Consider the following 19,844-nt stretch of genomic DNA (forward strand, 5'->3'; position numbering starts at 1 on the left):
CAGACAGCGGAACCACTGAGCTAAATCCCCGGCCCCCACTTTTAGCTTTTTAAACAGCTAACGTATGGTTTTTACAATATAACAACTGGAAAGAAGGTTCTCTTTTTTTATTGAGAAGTGTGTGATGTAATTCATTCCAGTCTGATTAAATACTCTTGCATGTATCGGTTTTTGTTTATTTATGGATCTGGTGGTGCTAGGGATTAAAAACCCTGGGCCTCAAGTGTGCTGTGCACACACACTGCCACTGAGCCATATTCCCCATAGTTTTGTGGGTTTTTTTGGTACCGGGGCTCAAACTCCGGTCCTTGTTCTTGTGCAGCAGGCACCGAAACCACTGAGCTAAATCCCTGGCCCATCCCCATAGTTTTTATAAGGAATAAATTTAAGTGATTGTTTATATTTTTTTAATAAAAATAATATAGGCTTATTATAAAGCATGAAATACTGTAGATACTTATAAAGTAGAAAGGAAAAATCTAGGGAAACTCCATTTTCCGGAGACAACCACTGCTTAGTGTCCACATGTCCTCAAAGGTTCTTTTAGTGTTTTTCTAAATATGTTATTTTTATAATAGATTTATGCTACCCATACTGTCTTGCAACTTGATTCTTTAATAAGATTTAGATATCTTTCTATATTGTGCATGTGAATCTACCTCCTTCTCCTCCCACAAAAGGGTACTGTGGATTGAACCAGAGCCTTAGTGCTGAGCTACATTCCCAAGCCCGCCCTGTCTTCCTCTGTCGGTCCACGAATCCCTTCCCTCCTCCCCCCTCCCCTCCCTTTCTGTCTTTGTTCTTCCTTTCATCTTTCTTTTCAGCAGGGTCTTGCTAAGTCACTAAGTTTTCTTACTTAGGATCCTGGGCTCCTACTTGTCGATCCCCTGCCTCAACTTCCCAGAGCTAGGATTATAAGCATGCATCGCCATGCCCAGCTCCTTTTCTTTTAGGAGTTACATGATACTGCATATGCTTATTCATATATCTTTGCACACTTGAACATACTTCTGTAGGATAGATTCCTAGAAAAAGGAATTTCTAGATCAGATATTGCCAATCATCTTCCTGAAAAGTTAAATCACTTTATACTCTCAACAGCAGTTATGGGTATGCTTGTTAGCTTTCTCTAAATGAGTTAATAGTATCAGTCTTCATCTTTGCCTATGTTGATAGGCAAAACTGATATTTATTGCTTTAATTCATATTTAGTTAAATGTTTGGAATGGTAAATGTCTTGCTTACTTTTTTCATTGCTGAGACATAATACCTGATACCCACAACAAGTTGAAGGAGGAAAAGTTTATTTCAGCTCAGTTTGTAGAGGTTTCAGTCCATAATCAGCAGACTCCAAGGGAGGATGCTATGGGAGAGGGGCACTGCAGAGGAGAAACAGTCCATGCATGGCAGGTAGAAGGCTGCAAAGCAACTTTCCCTTTTATCCCATCCTGGCTACGGGCCTCCTTCTTTTTTTTTTTTTTGGTACCAGGGATCAAACTCAGGTCCTTGCACTTGTGGGGCAAGCATCGGCACCACTGAGCTAAATCCCCAGCTACAGGCCTTTTGATTGGTCCCATTATCCACATCCAGAACTCTGCAAAACCAATCGGAGAACTAATCTAGTACCACACACCCTTAATCCCAGTATCACACCCCCTAGATCCAGTTGCAAAGCCCCACCTGTGAGTGCATGAGTCTTTGGGGGAACATCTGGACACAAGACATAACAGTGAGCATCTTTTTTGTGTTTTTAGGGCATTTGCATTTTCTCTTTGTGAACTGCATATCTGACATTTTAAGAAAAGCTTAAATAATCATTATAAGCCTTCCTAATAATTGCTATATGTCTTATTTTCTTTGTCATAAAAATAATATCTTAAAACACTATGTAAGCATGCCTATACACCTAGCACTTGGGAGGCCGAGGCAGGAGGATATCCTTGAGGTCAAAGCCTGGGCTACACAATGAGTTCAAAGCAAGTTTGAAGTACATAATGAAACTCTGTCTCAAAACAAAACGAAAGAAAGAAAAGAAAGAAGAAAAAGCACACAAACAGGATGTGAAACTAAATGGTGTATGTTTTGTGCATTTTCTGAGATTATGTTTTTTTGTAACCTAGAGCCGTGGAACTGTTAAGGGTAAAAGGTCAGAGATCCTGGTCTGTGGGACTGTCAGTAGCTGACCTGGTTGACAGTGTCATAAACAATAAGAAGAAAGTGCATTCCGTATCCACTTTAGCAACGGTAACTCTTTTCATATATTAATATAAAACTAGCCAAACTGCTATTTACACTCTAACCCACATGTCCTCAGCTTTTGGAGTAAGATGGGGAGGAGGCACTTTAATCCAGCCTTGTCCTGCTTAGCTGTGGCCTGCTTAGCTGGCCTTTACCTACCTTCATGTAGTTTTTGAGCATCCCCAAGAAGTGTTTATATATCCCATAAACTGCTTCTGGTTGTCATTTATCACCTCAGCCAGCCACGTCACCCCAGACTGATTTGCTAACTGGTTTTACCTGGTCATCAGTCTACTTCGGCAGTTGTCTTTTATCACTCTAGCTAGAGCATAAATTCCTTAAAGCACAGCTAAGATGAGGTACGAATGCTCATCAAAAGTTTCCTGAATATTTGGACTATCTGGGGGAGAAGGGATACAACATTAAAGAAAAATGTCAACGAGGCTGCTGTATTTGCACCAGGCTGTGCGCAACCCCAAGGAATTCATCATTTTTCATTCAGTCCATCATTTTTCTTTTTTTTTTTTTTGGTACCGGGGATCGAACTCAGGACCTTGTGCTTGCGCAGCAGGCGATGATGGCACCACTGAGCTAAATCCCTGGCCCCTAGTCCATCATTTTTCTTAGTCCTCAACCTAACCATATTGCAGCTAGCTTACCTCCCTACAAAGGGAGTATCTTTGACTAAGTTCTATCTATCTCTCAAAAAAAATTTTTTTTTTTAATTTTTGGAAATAATTTGAGTTTAGAAAATAAACCCAAAAAATTAGACTTAACTTGTTATCATTTTGTACTAGAACTAGAAAAACAAGCAAGCATGTGTTTTTATGATTTAACTTTGTACGGTGATTCAGCTCTATTATATCCCCATTCTTTAATTTCAGGGATATTATGATATAAATAGTGAAGTGTTTTTAAGTTTGCCTTGCATCCTCGGAACCAGTGGGGTATCTGAAGTCATCAAAACTGACGAGAAAGAAGTTACAGTGACTGAGAAACTCCAGAGCAGTGCATCCTCAATCCATGATCTCCAACAACAGTTAAAACTTTGATTTTCAAACACTGCTACCTGAAAGGAAAAGTCATTTAATTTCACCAACATATATAGGTTTGAAAACTTCTGTGTCTTTTATTTATCTTTACAAACTGTTTGGTTAAAGTAGATAGTTTCTTGGTTAGTTCTGTAATTTAAATCCTTAAAGAGTTAGATAAGGAAGGGGAAAAAAATCTATTTAGGGGAGGTTCTTGACAAATCTGTATTCTTTTTTTTGTTTGTTTTTTGGTACTGGGGATCGAACTCGGGACATCGCACTTGTGAGGCAGGCGATGGAACCACTGAGCTAAATCCCCAGCCCACAAATCAGTATTCTTTAAACCTATAGCTGGGATAAATATTCACCTGTTGTGTGCATCATTTTAAATTTTGTATTCTAAACTTAAAGCACATTCAGCACTTTGGAAATATCCTGAAAAAAATACATTTATAATAAACATGATAAGCTGAAGGCCCAGGATGGGCCTTACTTACAAAATTCAGAAGATTCATAATGTAGGGTATTTATTTCTTTTGCAAAATACAGTTGGTAGAATAGATAAGCATTTTGTTTTCCTCCTTCAAATTCATTAATTACCAAAAACTAGAAAATAATTTTGTATGTATTTAAAAATAATAAAAGGGAAAGTAAAACTTTTTAATATTATAAAGAAAAAAGTATTTATAATGGAATTTCCTTTCTGAAATTTTCTATAACTTCTTCCTCAGCCATATAAGATCCCCAACATGTCATAAATTTACTGTGATATAACTAAAGCATAAATAAATGTGCATTTTACTCTGAATGAAAGTCAAGCAGTTTATTTTGAAGTCAATATATGAGGCTTTCATAAAAACCATTGGTCTTAAGGGAGAGAGGTTGAATGGACTGATGGTTCTGAGGAAACCCTTTATCATTCCAGAAGAAGGATTCAGAACACATAGGCTTTGTGTTGATCGATCAATAGCAATATTTTCACCAGGCGCTAGCGGTGAATATGCCTGGACTGGGTACAAGCCCTCCTGGTCCTTACAGTCCACTGTGGTAAACACAGTAATCAAATCTCACAAATAAATGTCATAAATATTGTGAAGAAATCCAAAGTGTTTTGGAAACATGTAATAGGTGAAACAGTCTGGCCAGGAAGATATGAGCCAAATAAGGGCAGACATATCATAGGTAGAGAAGAAATAGACCCAGAAATGCTTAGTGTAATAATTGCTAGTTGTAATGATGAACTTACACTAAGTGGAAGGTGAAATTCAGTATCCCATGTTTAAGAAAGTATAAAAGTAATATGCTTGGAAAGAGTCACACCGATTTTACTGGATAAAAACCTTGGACATTTGGGCTGGGGATGTAACTCACGAGTAGAACATGTTCCTTACATATGCAAGGCTCTGGGTTCAGTCACCAGCCCTGCAAAATGAACAAACTGTGGCTATTTGAAGAAATAAACATTAATTCTATCCTTTTACCCTGTTACCTCCTGTTATCACCTCTCTGTTACTCTGTGTATACTGACTGTCCTTTTGTATGAAATAGGAAAGTAAAACTAAAAGAATAATTTTTTGTGTTTTTTTAAATAGCCTCTTCCAATAAGGTGTAATTAGAAATTTGATAATTTCTAAAATCAAATTAATATAATCTTGAACTATAATCTAGCTGTAAAATATTATAGTATAATAGGTGAAATGCCAAGAATTCACTACATTAATTATAAAGGAAACATGTCAACAAATATTTATTGAGCACCTACTATTATTCCAAATATTATGTTAGAATCTGAATATTCAGAGATGACTATTAGTCCTTACCCCCCAGAAGGCCACAATATCTAAGTCATTCTCTGTGTCAGGCGTTTACTTGAGTATTAAGTGTTAGCAATTATGTTGTGAGTTCCATATATGTTAAGAAGCTGTATCACTTCACTATGATTTAGTGATTATTTTAACACTCCCAATGTTTCTATTTAACTTTTTCATTTTTCCAAAATCATGCAGTGCCTCTTGTTATGTTTTTAAGTGGGCCTTGGATTAAAACTTTTTTGATATTGCAGATATTTTTTATTTTCCAATTTGCCTTGTTTTCCTTAAATATGAAAAATAATGAATAAAATAAACTTGATTTTAAAATCACCAGATCATGCCTGACTTATTAAATGAAATTTAATTCAGATTGAGACTTTTTTCCTATAATTTATTCAGAACTCAGGATGTTTAATTATTTGAAGTGGTGTGCAAAATGACGATTGGATTTTTATCAGTCATTTTTAAGGTTTAAAAAATTATTTTAGCAAGAAAATATTTTAAACATTGTTATTACCTGGTACCCCTCCAATTTATAGAACCAGAGTTGCTCTAATTAAAAGTACTTCTGGAGGGCCCGGGATTTAGCTCAGTGGCACTGCACCTGCCGCGCAAGCTCAAGGTCCTGAGTTTGATCCCCAATACCGAGGGAAAAAAAAAGTACTTCTAAGATGTGGCTTCAAGACTATTTTGAACAGCTTGCTTTTTAAGCAATATAAAACAGCAAGTACAGTGGAAGGATAGACTGGCCATTTGGTTTTACTGGAGCTAATAATGGTCATTCAAGAATAATGAGATTTCGATCCCTGGTACCAAAAAAAAAAAATGGATAGTGGGGGGCTGGGGATTTAGCTCAGTGGCACCGTGCCTGCCTCACAAGTTCAGGGTCCTGAGTTCAATCCCCAGTACCAAAGAGAAGAAGAAAAGAAAAAAAGAATGGCTATTGGAATAGCTTTATTTGTGTGTGTGAGCAACCATTTATAATAAGACCTTTCACATGGTTTCACTTCTTCCCCTCTGTGGCTTCACGTATGCCTGATGCCTGTTTAGAAAGGAATCATTACCATGGTTTTCTCATTAGGCTATACTATAACCATCCAAATTTAATATTCTCAAACCTAATCTTTAGGATACTTTGATACTCTGCTTATAAAACTGGTGACATGGAATAATGATAACTAATGTAAGTCACCACAATGAGCCTTGATTCGATATGTTTGGGGGGGGTACTGGGGATCGAACTCAGAACCCTGCATTTGCAAGACACGCGGCAGAACCACTGAGCTAAATCCCCAGCGACAGTGAGCTTCTACTGAAAATTGAAATTCAAGATCGAGGACCTAGTTTTGCACTCTGCAGAACACTAAAGATCTGAAATAAGCCTGGCCTGTAGAACTTGGACTTTAATGGTGAACAGGCTAGCTCACAAATACAAGGCACGGTTAGAAAGCATCCTGTATTATTTATGTATGGGTACACAGAAGTTCTGATTTAGGGAAAGGTATCCTGCGTCGGACATTTATGTCTGGTTTCCTGAGAAACGAGGGATTTCTACACTAGGACCATACAAATGTAGTACGAAGGACTTTTAAGCTTTAAAACAAAACAAAAACATGTTACTACCAAAGTAACCTTGGGCATCTTCCTAATGCAAGCTTCTCATAGAGATGAGGAAAACTTAACACCCGAGCTAGAAGTGCATTCATTTACTATTTTCACAAGGCCAAGTCGAGGCAGGCGGTTCCTCAAGAGGACAGGCCTTCCACTTCATCACTCGGTCGGTCGTTTACTTCCTCCCTGCGCCTGCTTCCTGAGTCTAAACGTGATGTGAAATAGCTGCTAAAGCTCACCCCAACCCAGAGTTTCGACCTTTGGAACGGGCTTGCTCTATCTTTCGGACCCAACTGGTTCCCGCACACCAGCAGCTGGTGGGTCTGAACCCACTCCCCGCGCAGCCTAGCTCGCTTAAGGTGTCCACCTGTCTCCGCCGGACTATAGCCTCGGAAGTGACGTGCCCGTGCCGGAAGCGGAAGTGCTGCAGTAGCGCTGACTTCCTGTTAGCAGTGGGGGGGGTGGGGGGCTGGCCACTTGGTGTGCGATTGTCTGGGGCGGCCTGGGGCGGCCCCGGAGCGGCTGACCCTCTGCCAGCGGGGACGCGAGTCGCCGGGCGCCGTCATGGCGATGTCGGAGAGCCAGCTCAAGAAGATGGTGTCTAAGGTGAGGCTGCGGCGAGCTCGCCGTCCCGCGCGTGCCCACCGCTCCCTTCCGTTCCCGGCCCGGCCCGGCCCAGCCCAGCCCCGCGAACCTCCCGGGCGGGCCGGAACCCCAGCGCCTTCCCCTCCCGCCGCCGCCGCCGCCGAGGCCCCCAGCCGGAGCCTGTAGCCTTCGCACCCCGATATTCTGCGGGGAAAGTCGGGGGGCGGCGACCGTCAACAAAGGCGCCGAGCAGAGGCCGCCCGCCCGCCTGCCACCTGCCGCCCGCCCCCTTCTCTCTGAGGGAGTTTGGCGGTGTCTGGGGCGGTAGAGTTTAGGTCTTAAATGTTCTAAACAAAAAGAGAGTGCTACTTACTTTCTGGCCCGAGGCAGTTCACTCCAGCCCCAGTCTGGGGACCCGACATCCTTCGCCCTCCCTTCGCTGCCCCGAGATCACGGCCCCTTCCGTTTTGTATTCCCCACGTCGCGCAGCAGCCGGCCCGCGGGAGGGCAGTGCCTAGCGGTTGAATTGACTCAGTTCAGTGAAACGGCCAGAGAACCCAAAATGCCAGACTCTCACTACCCCAGGTGGAATTAATGGGATTCATTATTACCATCCCAGGGTGTGGTAACCCTTCACTAACACTCCTATTGTACGCTTCTTGTGTCACGTATTTATTTACTCTGAGTTTACTGTACAGTCCTCACAGCTCGACTGCTGCATTTTTTTCCTTGCTTAAAAAGCAGGCGTTTTGTATTTTAAAGCCATGATTTAATTTGATAATTCAAATGTGATACCACTGTGGAATGGCTTTCCTTTTGTTTGTTGTGACTTACCAAATCTACTTGGAATAAGGTACATGTGGGAGTTGAAAGCTGAGTCTTAAAACGGGCTAGTTTTGGATACGTTTGTCAAAGCAAGAATGGTAGAAATTCAGCCTAAGTGGGTTTCAACTTATACACGCTATTATGTAGAAAAGTTTTTCTAAAATAGACTTTTCTAGTAAAATCGTCCCCATGGTTCTTGGTTGAAGATTAGTTAACCTCTTAAGAGAAAGTGTAAGTTTCCAAAGAAAACACTTCCTGGTTGTCCATCCATATCTTCTAGGCTTCTCTGTTTGGTGCTGGGAATTGGAGCCCTCGTGTATGTTAAGTGCATACTTTAGCGCTGAGCTACGCCGCCTTCCCAGTTTTGTTTTATTTTTAAGTAGTTATCTTTAATTGTAGAGGAGATTTGGGGGAGCCTCAGATAGTGGCCCAGGTTGTGACATATATCACTTTTTGAAAAACAGCATTTTGTTTTAGGTACTTTATAACTGAAGACGAACTGATCCGTGAAGATTGACATTTAAATTGATAGCACAGCCATTAAAAAGTTTAATACTTAATGTATATGGGGTAATATAAAATACAAGAATATTCAAATGTTGGTTTATTTTAATTTTATTTTTTTGATACTGGGGATTGAACTTGGGTCCTTGTGCTTGCGCAGCAGGCGGCGAAACCACTGAGATAAATCCCTGGCCCTGTTGGTTTATTTTTTTATTTTTTAGTTTTTGGTACCAGGGATCGAACTCGGGTCCTTGCGCTTGTGCAGTAGGCGGTGAAACCACTGAGCTAAATCCCCAGCCCTGTTGGTTTATTTTTAAAACTCCTAAACAAGCTTCCTCTAGGCTAGAGGAACCTGCCATTGGTCCCTTTACTCTCTGTCTGGTTGGAGGATCACCACACCCATCGTATGCTCTGGGCCCCTTCCTTGATTTATGGTTTTTTAAATATTATTACAAATCATTTTTCTTTGAGTATTAATTTAACTCTCTTAACATAGCATTTAGTTAAAATCTTTGTCATCATTTGTCAGTTAACATGTATATACTGTTAGTCCATCCTCCTTTACACAAGTAACATTTTTGATTGTTCATACAACTACGATATTTTTTTCATGTTATATCTACAGCATTCCTAGAGATAGTATCATTACCAAATGGGTGGAGGAGAGCAGATGCATTAAAGATTGCTATGTACTTCACACTGTTTTAAATACAAGGGTACAACAATGAACAGTCAGAAAATCCTATACTTCTGGAATTTAAATTCACATAGAAGGCAGTAAACACCTCAGAAAGCACATTTAAATAGTATGTTGGAAATTGATAAGACCTTTAGAGAAAAATAAAGCAGGAAAGAGAAATATAGTAGTAAAAGGGGATGAGAATGAACTGGGTTGCAAGTTATGTCAGACAGAAAAGGAAGGCCTTTCTGAGAAGAGCTATTTGAGGAGAGACCTGACAGAGGTGGGGAAACTGCTGTGGAACAGTTTAAGGTGAAGTCATTCTAGGAAGAAAGTACTAAGAACAAAGGCTCTGGGGCAGAAATCTGTCATGCATTCATTGTAGAGGAACAACAGGGTAAAGGGTAGCAGGCCAGGGCTGGAGTGAGAAAGGGGTAGGTTGTGATATGGGTTTGGTACGGAGGGTCAATGTGGGAGATTTTGGAGATCCTTGCAGGCCTTTTGTATGGCTTTGGCATTTGTTGAATTATTATGGAAAGCCATTTAGCTCCTATCAGCACTACTTTAGCTGCTGTACTGGAACTAGGCCATCAAAGGGGGTAAGAAAGAGTGGAGGCAGAGACACCTGTGAAGAGACTTTTGAAATAATCTAGGCAAGAGGTACTAGTGGCTTAGGCCAGGATTGTAACTATGGGGATTGTGAGAAATGATCAGATTCTGGATATACTTTGAAGGTGATGCTTTTCTGATATATTTGCTATGGATATGAAAGGAAGAGAAGCATCAAGAATAACTTACTGGTTTTTTTCCCCTGAGCAACTAGAAGCATATAGACACAGTAAATTTTGGGGGAAGATATGTAGTTCGGTTTTGCTCATATTCAATTTGAGATTCATTAGATATCCAAGTGGAGATGTCAGATTGCTAATTGGATGTGCAGTATTCTCGGCAGGGGTTGCATCCCAAGACCCACACTGGATGTTTGAAACTGGATAATAGTCCTGTATATACTATTTTTCATATATATGTATCCATATTTATACATAAAATATCTACATCTAGATAAAGTTTAATTTATATATTAGGCACATCAAGAGACTAATAACTAATAAAATATGACAGTATAATAAAACTGCTAGCGTACTACCGTTGTACTTTGGGGTCATTATTAATGTAGAATAAGAGTTCTGGGGCAGGGGATTTAGCTCAGTGGTTTCGCCGCCTGCTGCACAAGCTCAAGGACCCGAGTTCAATCCCTGGCACCAAAAAAAAAAAAAGTTACATGAACACGAGCACTAAAACAGGCGATCATACAACTGAGGTAGGTGGCCTCTAAGTCGCTAACAAGGGGGTAGCTTATCCAGTGTGGATATGCTGGGCAAAAGAATGATTCACTTCCTGACTGTGACAGAATGGAGCATAAGATCTAATCATGGCATCACACTACTCAACCGCATGCAATTTAAAACATACAGATTGTTTATTTCCAGGATTTTTCATTTAATATTTTCAGACCAAAAATTTCAGGGTAACTGAAATTGTGGAAAGTAAAGGACTACTATACATGTCTGAAGTTTATGAAAGACACTCACTGAAAAAGTTTAGTGTGGGAGTTTTCAACATATAAATGATATTTAAAAACAAGAAAGAAACCACCAAAAGAGTAGTTTAGGTAGGAAGAACTGTTCCCTGAGGCCCAGTATTAGTTCATTAGGAGAAAAGAGGCAGAAGTAACCACAGAGAGAGAGAAGACAAACATTGGTGTTCTGGAAAGTGAATGAAAAGCACGAATCAGCTTGGTCAGCCCCTGCTGATAGGTTAAGACAAAGGCAGAATTGGCTATTCCACACCATGTCGGAGGTATTGGTGACCCTGATGAGCAATTTTAGTGAAGTGGTAGGTGCGAAGTGTATACATACACTTCCTGCTGGTCAGGCTAAAAACCTTGTTATCTTTGATGCTTCATTTTCCTTTATATCCACAATAAAAATCTGTTAGAAAATCCTGCCAACTCTACCTTCAAAATATATCCACAATCTGATCACTTCTCACTTGTCTCCACAGCTATAGAATTTCCAGAATTGGAGTGGGCTTGAAGAGAATGGGTCTAGATGCTGTATATCAGTGCTTGCTAACATTGCAGGGGTATCCAGTTAGCGTGTACTCCTGATGGAAAAAACATTATCATCTGTGAAATCTCTCTCAGAGAGAGAGAGAGAGAGAGAGAGAGGAGGCAAAATAACTTCTAGGCCCAAATACTAATTCAAGGAAAAATGTATGTTAAAATACACCAACAGAATACAGTCAGCAAATTCTAAACTAAAGGAACCTCTGTAGGACAAATAAACAGATTTCTTCAACAAATAAATTCCTAGCGATCAAAACAGAATTGAGCCTATCAGCTGAAAATCCTCCAAACCATAGATAAATAAAATACAGCATGTCCATATAGTAAATATTACTCAACACTAAATAGGAGTGACATACTGGTACATACCACAGTAGGATGAACCTTGAAAACACGAAAGATCATAAAAGATCACACATGATTTTATTTATATGAAATATCTAGAAAAAACAAATCTATAGAGATGGAATATGAGTGGTTGTCTAGGAATGCAAAGAGGAAAATGCAAAGTTATTGCTAAAAATGGAAAGTTATTGCTAAATGGTATTGGTTTCTTTTAAGGATAAAGAGAATGCTCTAAAACTGATGTGATTGTATAACTATGCTAAAAACCATTGAAATGTACAACTTAGTGAATTTTATAATATGTGAATTATATCAAAACTAAAATAGAGATAGGCATTGTCTACTTTGGGATATGCTTGAATTTTTCTGTAATACAGTTTTCACAAGAAAGCATAGAACAATCATAGGGAGCAAATGTAGGGAGCTCTTTGTATGAAGGTTTTTTTCTGTAAGGAAGAACTTAGAGCAAAGTGGCAGTAAGAGGGATCCGCGAGTATAGGAATGGCTTCGTGTGGATGAGATGAGACAAACAAGAACATGTTTGCGTGATAGGACTGATCCCATAGTATGGAAAAATTAGTGCCACAGGACAAAAAGGATAAGAAATGCCTTTGAGTAGACCTAGATTTATTACTTTTTTCTATAATCTTATTGTTTATAACTGTTTATGCTGTGAGAGTTCTGTGACTTTATATTCTAATCCTTCTATCGAATGTTTTGGCTTTACTCCCACATTTTTTGCATTCAAGAGTTCTTATTCATTGGGTGTTCTTATCTCATGGGTACAATATCATTTTTTCTTTTTTCAAAGTTTTCTCCTGCTTGCATTACCTCTGTTACTGGTAAACAGTTCTTTGTTTTCTTTTTGTTTTGATCTCTGACTTGAATATTAGGGTCTTATTTGTTTTTTTGGTATTGAGGATCGAACTCGGGACCTTGCGCTTTCGAGGCAGGCGCCGGAACTACTGAGCTAAATCCCCAGCCCTATTAGGGTCTTATTGACCTAGCTGACTGTTCTTCTTAAGAAAGAAGCACTAAAAGCTGAGTGAAAAGCTTTGTGTGCAAGGATGGAGCTTGTCAACTGGTGAGCTTCAGTGCACTGTGATCAGATGAGAGGCCTTGATCTCCTTATGTCCTGCTGCTAGCAGTGCCCAACCCAGGTTGCTAGTTCTTCTGGAGTGGAATGGAACAGATGGGATGAAAAACAGTACAGCAGATGATATAGTGCAAAACTGATATTGATAATTCACAGTGAATGTTGATATTGGCAGTGAATGCTGCAGCTTGAGAAGGGGAGAGATGATTATGGGTTAAAGAGAAGTCTGGGAAAGGATTCTTTGAGAGTGGCATGTGAGCTATACCTATGTAGTAGGTCTTTGAGAAAGATTAAGATTTAATTTGGTGGGATCTTTTAAGTTGGACCGAAGAACTAAGATGAGCATAACTTCAAGGGCAAGCTGAGTGCAAGTAAAGGATTCATATAGGTGACAGAACAAAAAGCTACTGAGGTCCTGTAATTAATGATTACTGAAAACCATTATACTTTTTAAAAGAGTGCTGTGAAGAAAATAAGATTTTAAGAAAATTAATGTAACAGTGAGATAAAGAGCGTTGGTTTTAAACTAAATACTGTGATTTTTGCTTTTCAGTACAAATACAGAGACCTAACTGTACGTGAAACTGTCAGTGTTATCACTCTGTACAAAGATCTCAAACCTGTATTGGATTCATATGGTGAGTTTATGTAATAAGTATACTTATTCTACTGTAAACTTACCGTTCTTGTTAATAATTGTAATTTTCTTATTTTCCTTTTAATCTTGCTGGTTTTTCAATTGTAGGATTGAACCTCTGCCTGGTACAAGTATCAGGGAATAGGAAATTATAAGACCTAATAATAACATATTTGTTCAGCTCTTTAAAGTTGTTTCTTTTTTTTTTTTTTTGTACTGGGGATTGAACTCAGGACCTTGCGCTTGCGAGGCAAGCGGTGGCACCACTGAGCTAAATCCCTGGGCCCTGTTTTTCTTTTTTAACAACCTAGAACTACAGATTTAGACTTAGGAAGGGTTCCCTACCACCACCACCACTACACTAGGGATTGAACCCCAGGCCTCCCACATGTTAGGCAAGTACTCTACCACTGAGCTGCAAGCCCTTTTTATTTTGAGACAGTCTTTCTAAATTGCCCAGGCTGGCTGGCCTTGGACTTGTGATCCTCCCACCTCAGCTTCCTAACTGGGACCTGGGATTATAGGCTGCTGCACCTGGCCAGGAGGGAGTTTGTGTGTGAGCTCTTGTGTGTCTGTGTGTTACTCTGCTGATAGCAAGCACTTTGTCACTGAGCTACACTCCCAGGCCATAGGAGGGATTGTTTTATTTTGTTTTGATTTTTGAGGCAAGGTCTCCCTTTCTAGTTCAGGCTGGCCCTGAACTCACTATGTAACCCAGGCTGGCCTTGAATTTGTGGTGATCCTCCTGCCTCAGCCTTCTGAGTGCTGGGATTGCAGGCATGTCCCAGCCACCTCTCCCAGCAGGAGGGAATTTTAAAGATAATTTACTCTATGTTTCCTAAAGTGTTATCTGTAGACACAAAGTTATGAAGGATGTTACAAGGGGAAGGCTATAGGGATAAGATTAAAGGGAGAATTCTATGAGGAGTTGTGGATTAAACAAAATCAAGTGGATTTCAGCCAGGTGCAGTGGCATATGCTTGTAGTCCCAGCTACTCAGGAAGCTGAGGCAGGAGGATTAATCACTTGAGCCCAGGCATTTCAAGTCTAGCCTGAGCAACATAGCAAGAGTCTCTTAAAAAAGAAAAAAGTTGGGCCATGGATTTAGCTCATTGGTGCTGTTTCTGCCTCACAAGTACAAGGTCCTGAGTTCGATCCCTGGTACAAAAAAAAAAAAGAAAGAAAGAAAAGAAAAAAGTTAAATGCATTTCACTGTTGAAAGATTTCTCAGAACCTTTAATATGCTAATATGTAGTACATCACAAAGAGAAAGAATATATTTTACAGTGTATCCTAAAGGTACTTAACTACTGGTAATTCCCCTTTTCTCCCCCTATAGCGTTTCTCTATGTTCTCAGGAATACATCTTGTAAAAGCTGTACTCTGAGCTGTCCCTTACGTTTTATAGATGCAGAAAATATTTTTCATTATGGTTTTTTATTCTGTACACGGCAGCAATTTGTCTTTGCTTTTAGAATTTAAGTCAAAGATGACAACACCTGGAGTTTTTCTTTTTTAAAAAATACATTATTTTCTGTCCCCACTGAACCCTAACACAATCTCTTCAACTCTATGTCCTTGAAAACAGCTAGCATGCAGGGGTCCAAGAGAAAACCTGTGCTGCCTCTGGTTGATAAATAAAGCCCTTGGCTCTGAAGGCAGGGAACTAGCTTGGAAATTCTGAATTCCACTCGCCCTAGGGCTTTGAAAACAGTAGGCGCTGGTACAGAGATGTGGACTAGAAGTCCTCTCCCATCCTAGGGCACAGCTCCTCCGAATCTACCTCCCTTCTGTCTGTATACAGACTGCACTGTGGTACTGTGATCTGCAAAAATATTAATTTACCAAAATTATTTAAACTGAAGTGGCTTTAGTACAGAGAAAAATGATTGGGGCTAGAACTTTATTGTGAGTGTACAGTTTTTGCTGCATACTGAAAGGATCAATATGTTGATCAAACATAGTTTCATATGGCTGGACCAAATGTAAACCATTATCATCAAAATGCTTTTAGAGTAAATAAAGCCCTAAATTTACATAAGATTTTTTAAATGCATGAAATCAGAATAAATTACAATGTTTTACAACTGTGAACAGTAAGTAAAAGAACTGAGGTTCAGCAGTGTAGTTCCATGTATTTGTATTGTGCATTATAGCTTTTTCCTTATGTGGTACGATGTTGATTTCAAATCATTAAAATTATAGTGGTTTATGTAACACTATGTGCCCTGATTAATCAGTTAATGGCAGAAAAATGCATGTCAGATGAGAAATACATATTGAAAGAAGCTATATGAAATTAATAGTGTAAACTATGCCTTTTAAAAATCTTTAATAGTGTGGTTTGATACTCCATTGACACTAAGAATTGCTGTGAGTAGGGGTAAACGCCAGGGGACTGCTAAAACATAATGATACTAGGTGGGGCCAGGGATTTAGCTCAGTGGTGTCACTGAGTTTGATACCCGGTACCAGGAAAAAAAAAAATTTAATATTCAAGCATAATGATACTAGGGTAATGCATAGTGTGGTGACAGTTGATGGTGGTTTTGGGGGTTGTTGTTGTTGTGTACCAGGAACTGAACTCAGGACCTTGTGCTTGCCAGGCAGATACACTGGTGCTGAACTACATCCCCAGCCCTGGCTCTGTTGTTGTTTATAGTCCTGGGGCTCAAACCATGGCCTTATATATGCTAGGCGGATGCTCTACCACTGAGCTACACCCCTGTCTCTGATGGTGATTTGGAAATAGTTTTAGAATCATGTTAGTTGGAGACCAGAAGCTCCTATTTACTGGAACTGTAGCACTCACATCCATTTTTGCAAGTAAGTCAAAGTATCTTTTCTTTACTCATTGAAGAGCTGATCCCATTGAGTGAATAAACAAAGGACCCTTTGTTGTTGGACAGAATGGATGATACATTAACAAGTTAGCCCCGTTTATGGATAATAATGAATTTTAACCAGTGTTTCCAAAAGAATAACTTACATGAGAGTCTCTATAGAAATGCTCATGAATAAAAAAACTTTAAAATGTTCATGATTAAATCTTTGTTCTCTCCTTTCAGTTTTTAATGATGGCAGTTCTAGGGAACTAATGAACCTCACTGGAACAATTCCTGTGCCTTACAGAGGTAACTGTGTTATGTTATTTGTTTCTAATATAGCCGTGTGATGACATGATAAGTATATTGCCAAAGAGTTATAAGGAAATTGAACCTACTTACTCATGGCTTTCATTATGATAAGGAGTTTTTTGGGGGGGTGGGGTACTTGGGATCGAACTCGGGTCCTTGCGCTTGCGGAGCAGGCGGCGAAACCACTGAGCTAAATCCCCGGTTTTAAGCACTGAGTTAAAATCCCCATGATAAGGAGATTTTTAACTTAAGTTCTAATTGAACTTCATTTGGCAGTAGCATTTCACATTTTCAGCTTTTTAAAAAGTCTCTGACCGGGCCGAGGATTTAGCTCAGTGGTGCTGCACCTGCTTCAAAAGCACAAGCTCCTGAGTTTGATCCCTGGTACTGAAGGGGAAAAAAGTCTCTTACCAAGAGATATAAATAAATATGCACCTGGTTGCACTGGAAGAATTTAATGTCTCATGGAATTAGAATTTTAGAACTAGAACAGGAATCTGAGGCCTATGTCCCCGTAACTCAGCCATTGATTTCCCATAGGTATGTGGGGTGAGGGGATGGGTGTAAATTTTATCTAAACCAAACCACTACTCTCATCTTTTTGTTTTGTTTTGTTTATACTGGGGACCCAGAGCCTCATGCTTGCTGGGCACGTGCTTTACCACTGAGTTATGTCCCCAACTCCCTCAACTAGTTTTCATGTGGCAGAAGTTTACTGGCCTAACTTGTTCTGGAGGAGTCTTCATTGTCACAAAGCAGAGAATTCTGAATGATAGAATAAACTTAAATACAGCAACCCCAGGGACGGGCTTCATGAAAAAGTGGCTAGGGGTGTGGGTTTCAGGATGATTCAAAGGAGCCAGCGACCTAGGTACCTCACACACGCAGCTCACAGGAAGGTTCGAGGTCCGGGAGTATCTAGCGCTGGTGCTGGGTACTGCTGTGAGGGGGTTGGAACTCGGTCTGTAATGCCAGCAGGGCTATAAATACAACTGGAGCTTTACTTGCTTGTCCAGTGCTCACCACCTACTGCACAGCCTGGTTCCTGACATGCCATGAGCCTGTGGGTTAGGGACCGCATATTAGCATATATCCTTTTGGAGCTTTTTGTTATTATTCAATGTAAAAGTAATTTGGAGTTTAAAAAAAAAATCCAAAGTCTCGATTATCTGATCTGCATTTAAATTGTTAGGTGATTCAGATGGTTTCTTGGGACACGGGACTTTGAGCATAAAAAGAAAAGACTATGATTTGTGTTTAATATATTAACTGTTGGATATTTTTTTTTTGTTACTGGGGATAGAGGCAAGGCAGGCGCCGTACCACTGAGCTAAATCCCTGGCCTGAACTATTGGATCCTTTGAGAAAGAATAACTTCAATACTTCTTTCTTTTTTTGTTTTTTTTTTTGGTACCAGGGATCAAATTTGGGTCTTTGCGCTTGCGCAGCAGGCGGCATTCAGTATTTCATTTTAACTATGTATAATCAAATTTCTCAGCTGAGGTAGATTCTGTTTCATAAAACAAAGAGAAAGGTATATCATTGATTCTGAATGATTAACACTGGAAAACACCTTATGCATTGGTGAAGCTGAGAACACCCATTAGCATTTGTTTGATGTGTTGGATTGGATTTTATAATCTGGCTTTAGGCAAGAGAATTTTAAGTCTTATCTTCCTGTATTACTTTGTTATAGTACCTTAATCTTTGTTCTTTCTTCCATTTCCCTTCCCAGCAAGCCTTATTAACTGAAATGATAAAGAGTCATGTAGTAAAGAATAGATTGGCTGAGATTATTCCTGAAGAATGTTTCATAGTAGTAAGCAGACACTGACAGAATAGTGATTAGTTAGCTTCATCCTACTGGTGTGTTTTACAAACTGAAAATTTGAGGACTTGATCTTAAATAGAACTTTGAAACAAAATATTTGTTGTGGTTTTGTGTGTCTGTGTGTGTATGTTGTGTAATTGTAGCTCTCTTTTACTTACCTATTAAGCTATTATTTGGGGGCTTTTTGGTACCAGGGATCGAACTCAGGTCCCTCCACTTGCAAGGCAGTCAGCGGAACTACTGAGCTAAATCCCTGGCCCTATTAAGGTATTATTGAAAAATAATAAACATAGAGTAACTGAAATTTCTCTTTCTCTCTCAGGTAATACATATAATATTCCAATATGCCTATGGCTGCTGGACACATACCCATATAACCCCCCTATCTGTTTTGTTAAGCCTACTAGTTCAATGACTATTAAAACAGGAAAGCATGTTGATGCAAATGGGAAAATATATCTTCCTTACCTGCATGAATGGAAACACGTAAGTATTAATACGATTCTGTGAATTCACTGTATTTTATGTTTTGCTTACTAACATCTGCTTCCTGTAATACTGAAAGGCTAGGTGAGTTCAGATAATGGACTAAACACTGACTTTCTAAAAAAGATTAAAGATTCAAAAGGACTCCAAGAGAAACGCATCTTATATTTGTATAAAGCTTTGAAATTTAGGGGGCAACCCATTTTCCAGTCCCCCTTCTGTCTCTCTTAGGTAGGAGCTATCTTTCTCTCAATAAATTTTTCCTACTCTTAACCTCCATTGTTCCTAGAATTCATTCTTTGATTTTAGAGAACACGAACTTGCACTTTGGATATGTAGCAGGTTTGGGAGTTGCATCTCTTCCTCCTATATCAAGATGACCATTGGGCGGGGATTTAACTCAGTGGTTCCGCTGCCTGCCTTGCAAGTGCAAGGACCCGAGTTCGATCCCCGGCACCAAAAAAAAAAAAAAAGATGACCATAAAACAAGTTACATTATGGAAGAAAAAAAAAAAAAAAAAGGCAAAATCTCAATGTAGTTTTGATTTGCATTTCTCTAATGGTTAAAGATGTTGGACATTTCTCCATATACTTATTGGCCATTTGTACTTCTTTTGAGAAGTGTCTTTCCAGTTCATTTGCCCATTTATTGATTTGGGTTATTTGACTTTTTGCAATAATCACATTTTTTTTTTAACTAGAAGGGAAAGAAGCATCTTTCAACTCTGCTTTGAGAAATTTGTAGGGATGATGCTGATTAACCTATCTCCAGTGATATTTGCATCCTTGTGACCCAGGGAGGGGATCCTAGCTCTGTGATCAGAAGAGGGGAGGAGTTTACGAAGACAAAAACAAAGGATTCCATTGCATTATGGAATATGTGCAAAGTGAAATTTACAA

At 39.5% G+C, this 19,844-nt stretch overlaps 3 protein-coding genes across 9 annotated transcripts in view; 2 read left to right on the forward strand and 1 right to left on the reverse strand.

The window, feature by feature from the left end:
• Uevld (UEV and lactate/malate dehyrogenase domains) overlaps positions 1 to 5,413 on the forward strand; it is a 41,258-nt gene extending 35,845 nt beyond the window's left edge. For both annotated transcript variants that reach the window (XM_004851534.4, XM_021263904.2), the window contains exons 11-12: positions 2,121 to 2,244; positions 3,123 to 5,413. In XM_004851534.4, the coding sequence (XP_004851591.1) occupies positions 2,121 to 2,244; positions 3,123 to 3,290 (292 nt within the window). In that variant the 3' untranslated portion in view covers positions 3,291 to 5,413. The remainder of the gene's footprint in view (positions 1 to 2,120; positions 2,245 to 3,122) is intronic.
• LOC147827973 (uncharacterized) overlaps positions 1 to 19,844 on the reverse strand; it is a 100,962-nt gene that overhangs the window by 44,457 nt on the left and 36,661 nt on the right. For all 5 annotated transcript variants that reach the window (XR_015451423.1, XR_015451422.1, XM_087211567.1 and 2 more), the window contains exon 2: positions 7,650 to 7,790. Coding sequence is in view for 3 of the 5 variants with exons in the window: in XM_087211567.1 (XP_087067693.1) it covers positions 7,650 to 7,790 (141 nt within the window). In the remaining 2 variants the exon portion in view is untranslated. The remainder of the gene's footprint in view (positions 1 to 7,649; positions 7,791 to 19,844) is intronic.
• Tsg101 (tumor susceptibility 101) overlaps positions 7,134 to 19,844 on the forward strand; it is a 38,195-nt gene continuing 25,484 nt past the window's right edge. For both annotated transcript variants that reach the window (XM_004851536.4, XM_021263905.2), the window contains exons 1-4: positions 7,134 to 7,297; positions 13,407 to 13,491; positions 16,559 to 16,624; positions 18,781 to 18,944. In XM_004851536.4, the coding sequence (XP_004851593.1) occupies positions 7,256 to 7,297; positions 13,407 to 13,491; positions 16,559 to 16,624; positions 18,781 to 18,944 (357 nt within the window). In that variant the 5' untranslated portion in view covers positions 7,134 to 7,255. The remainder of the gene's footprint in view (positions 7,298 to 13,406; positions 13,492 to 16,558; positions 16,625 to 18,780; positions 18,945 to 19,844) is intronic.

The sequence above is a fragment of the Heterocephalus glaber genome, unplaced genomic scaffold (assembly GCF_053883595.1).
Source record: "Heterocephalus glaber isolate CG9 unplaced genomic scaffold, H.glaber_assembly_v1.0 deba00001428, whole genome shotgun sequence".
NCBI classification, from domain to species: Eukaryota; Metazoa; Chordata; class Mammalia; order Rodentia; family Bathyergidae; genus Heterocephalus; species Heterocephalus glaber.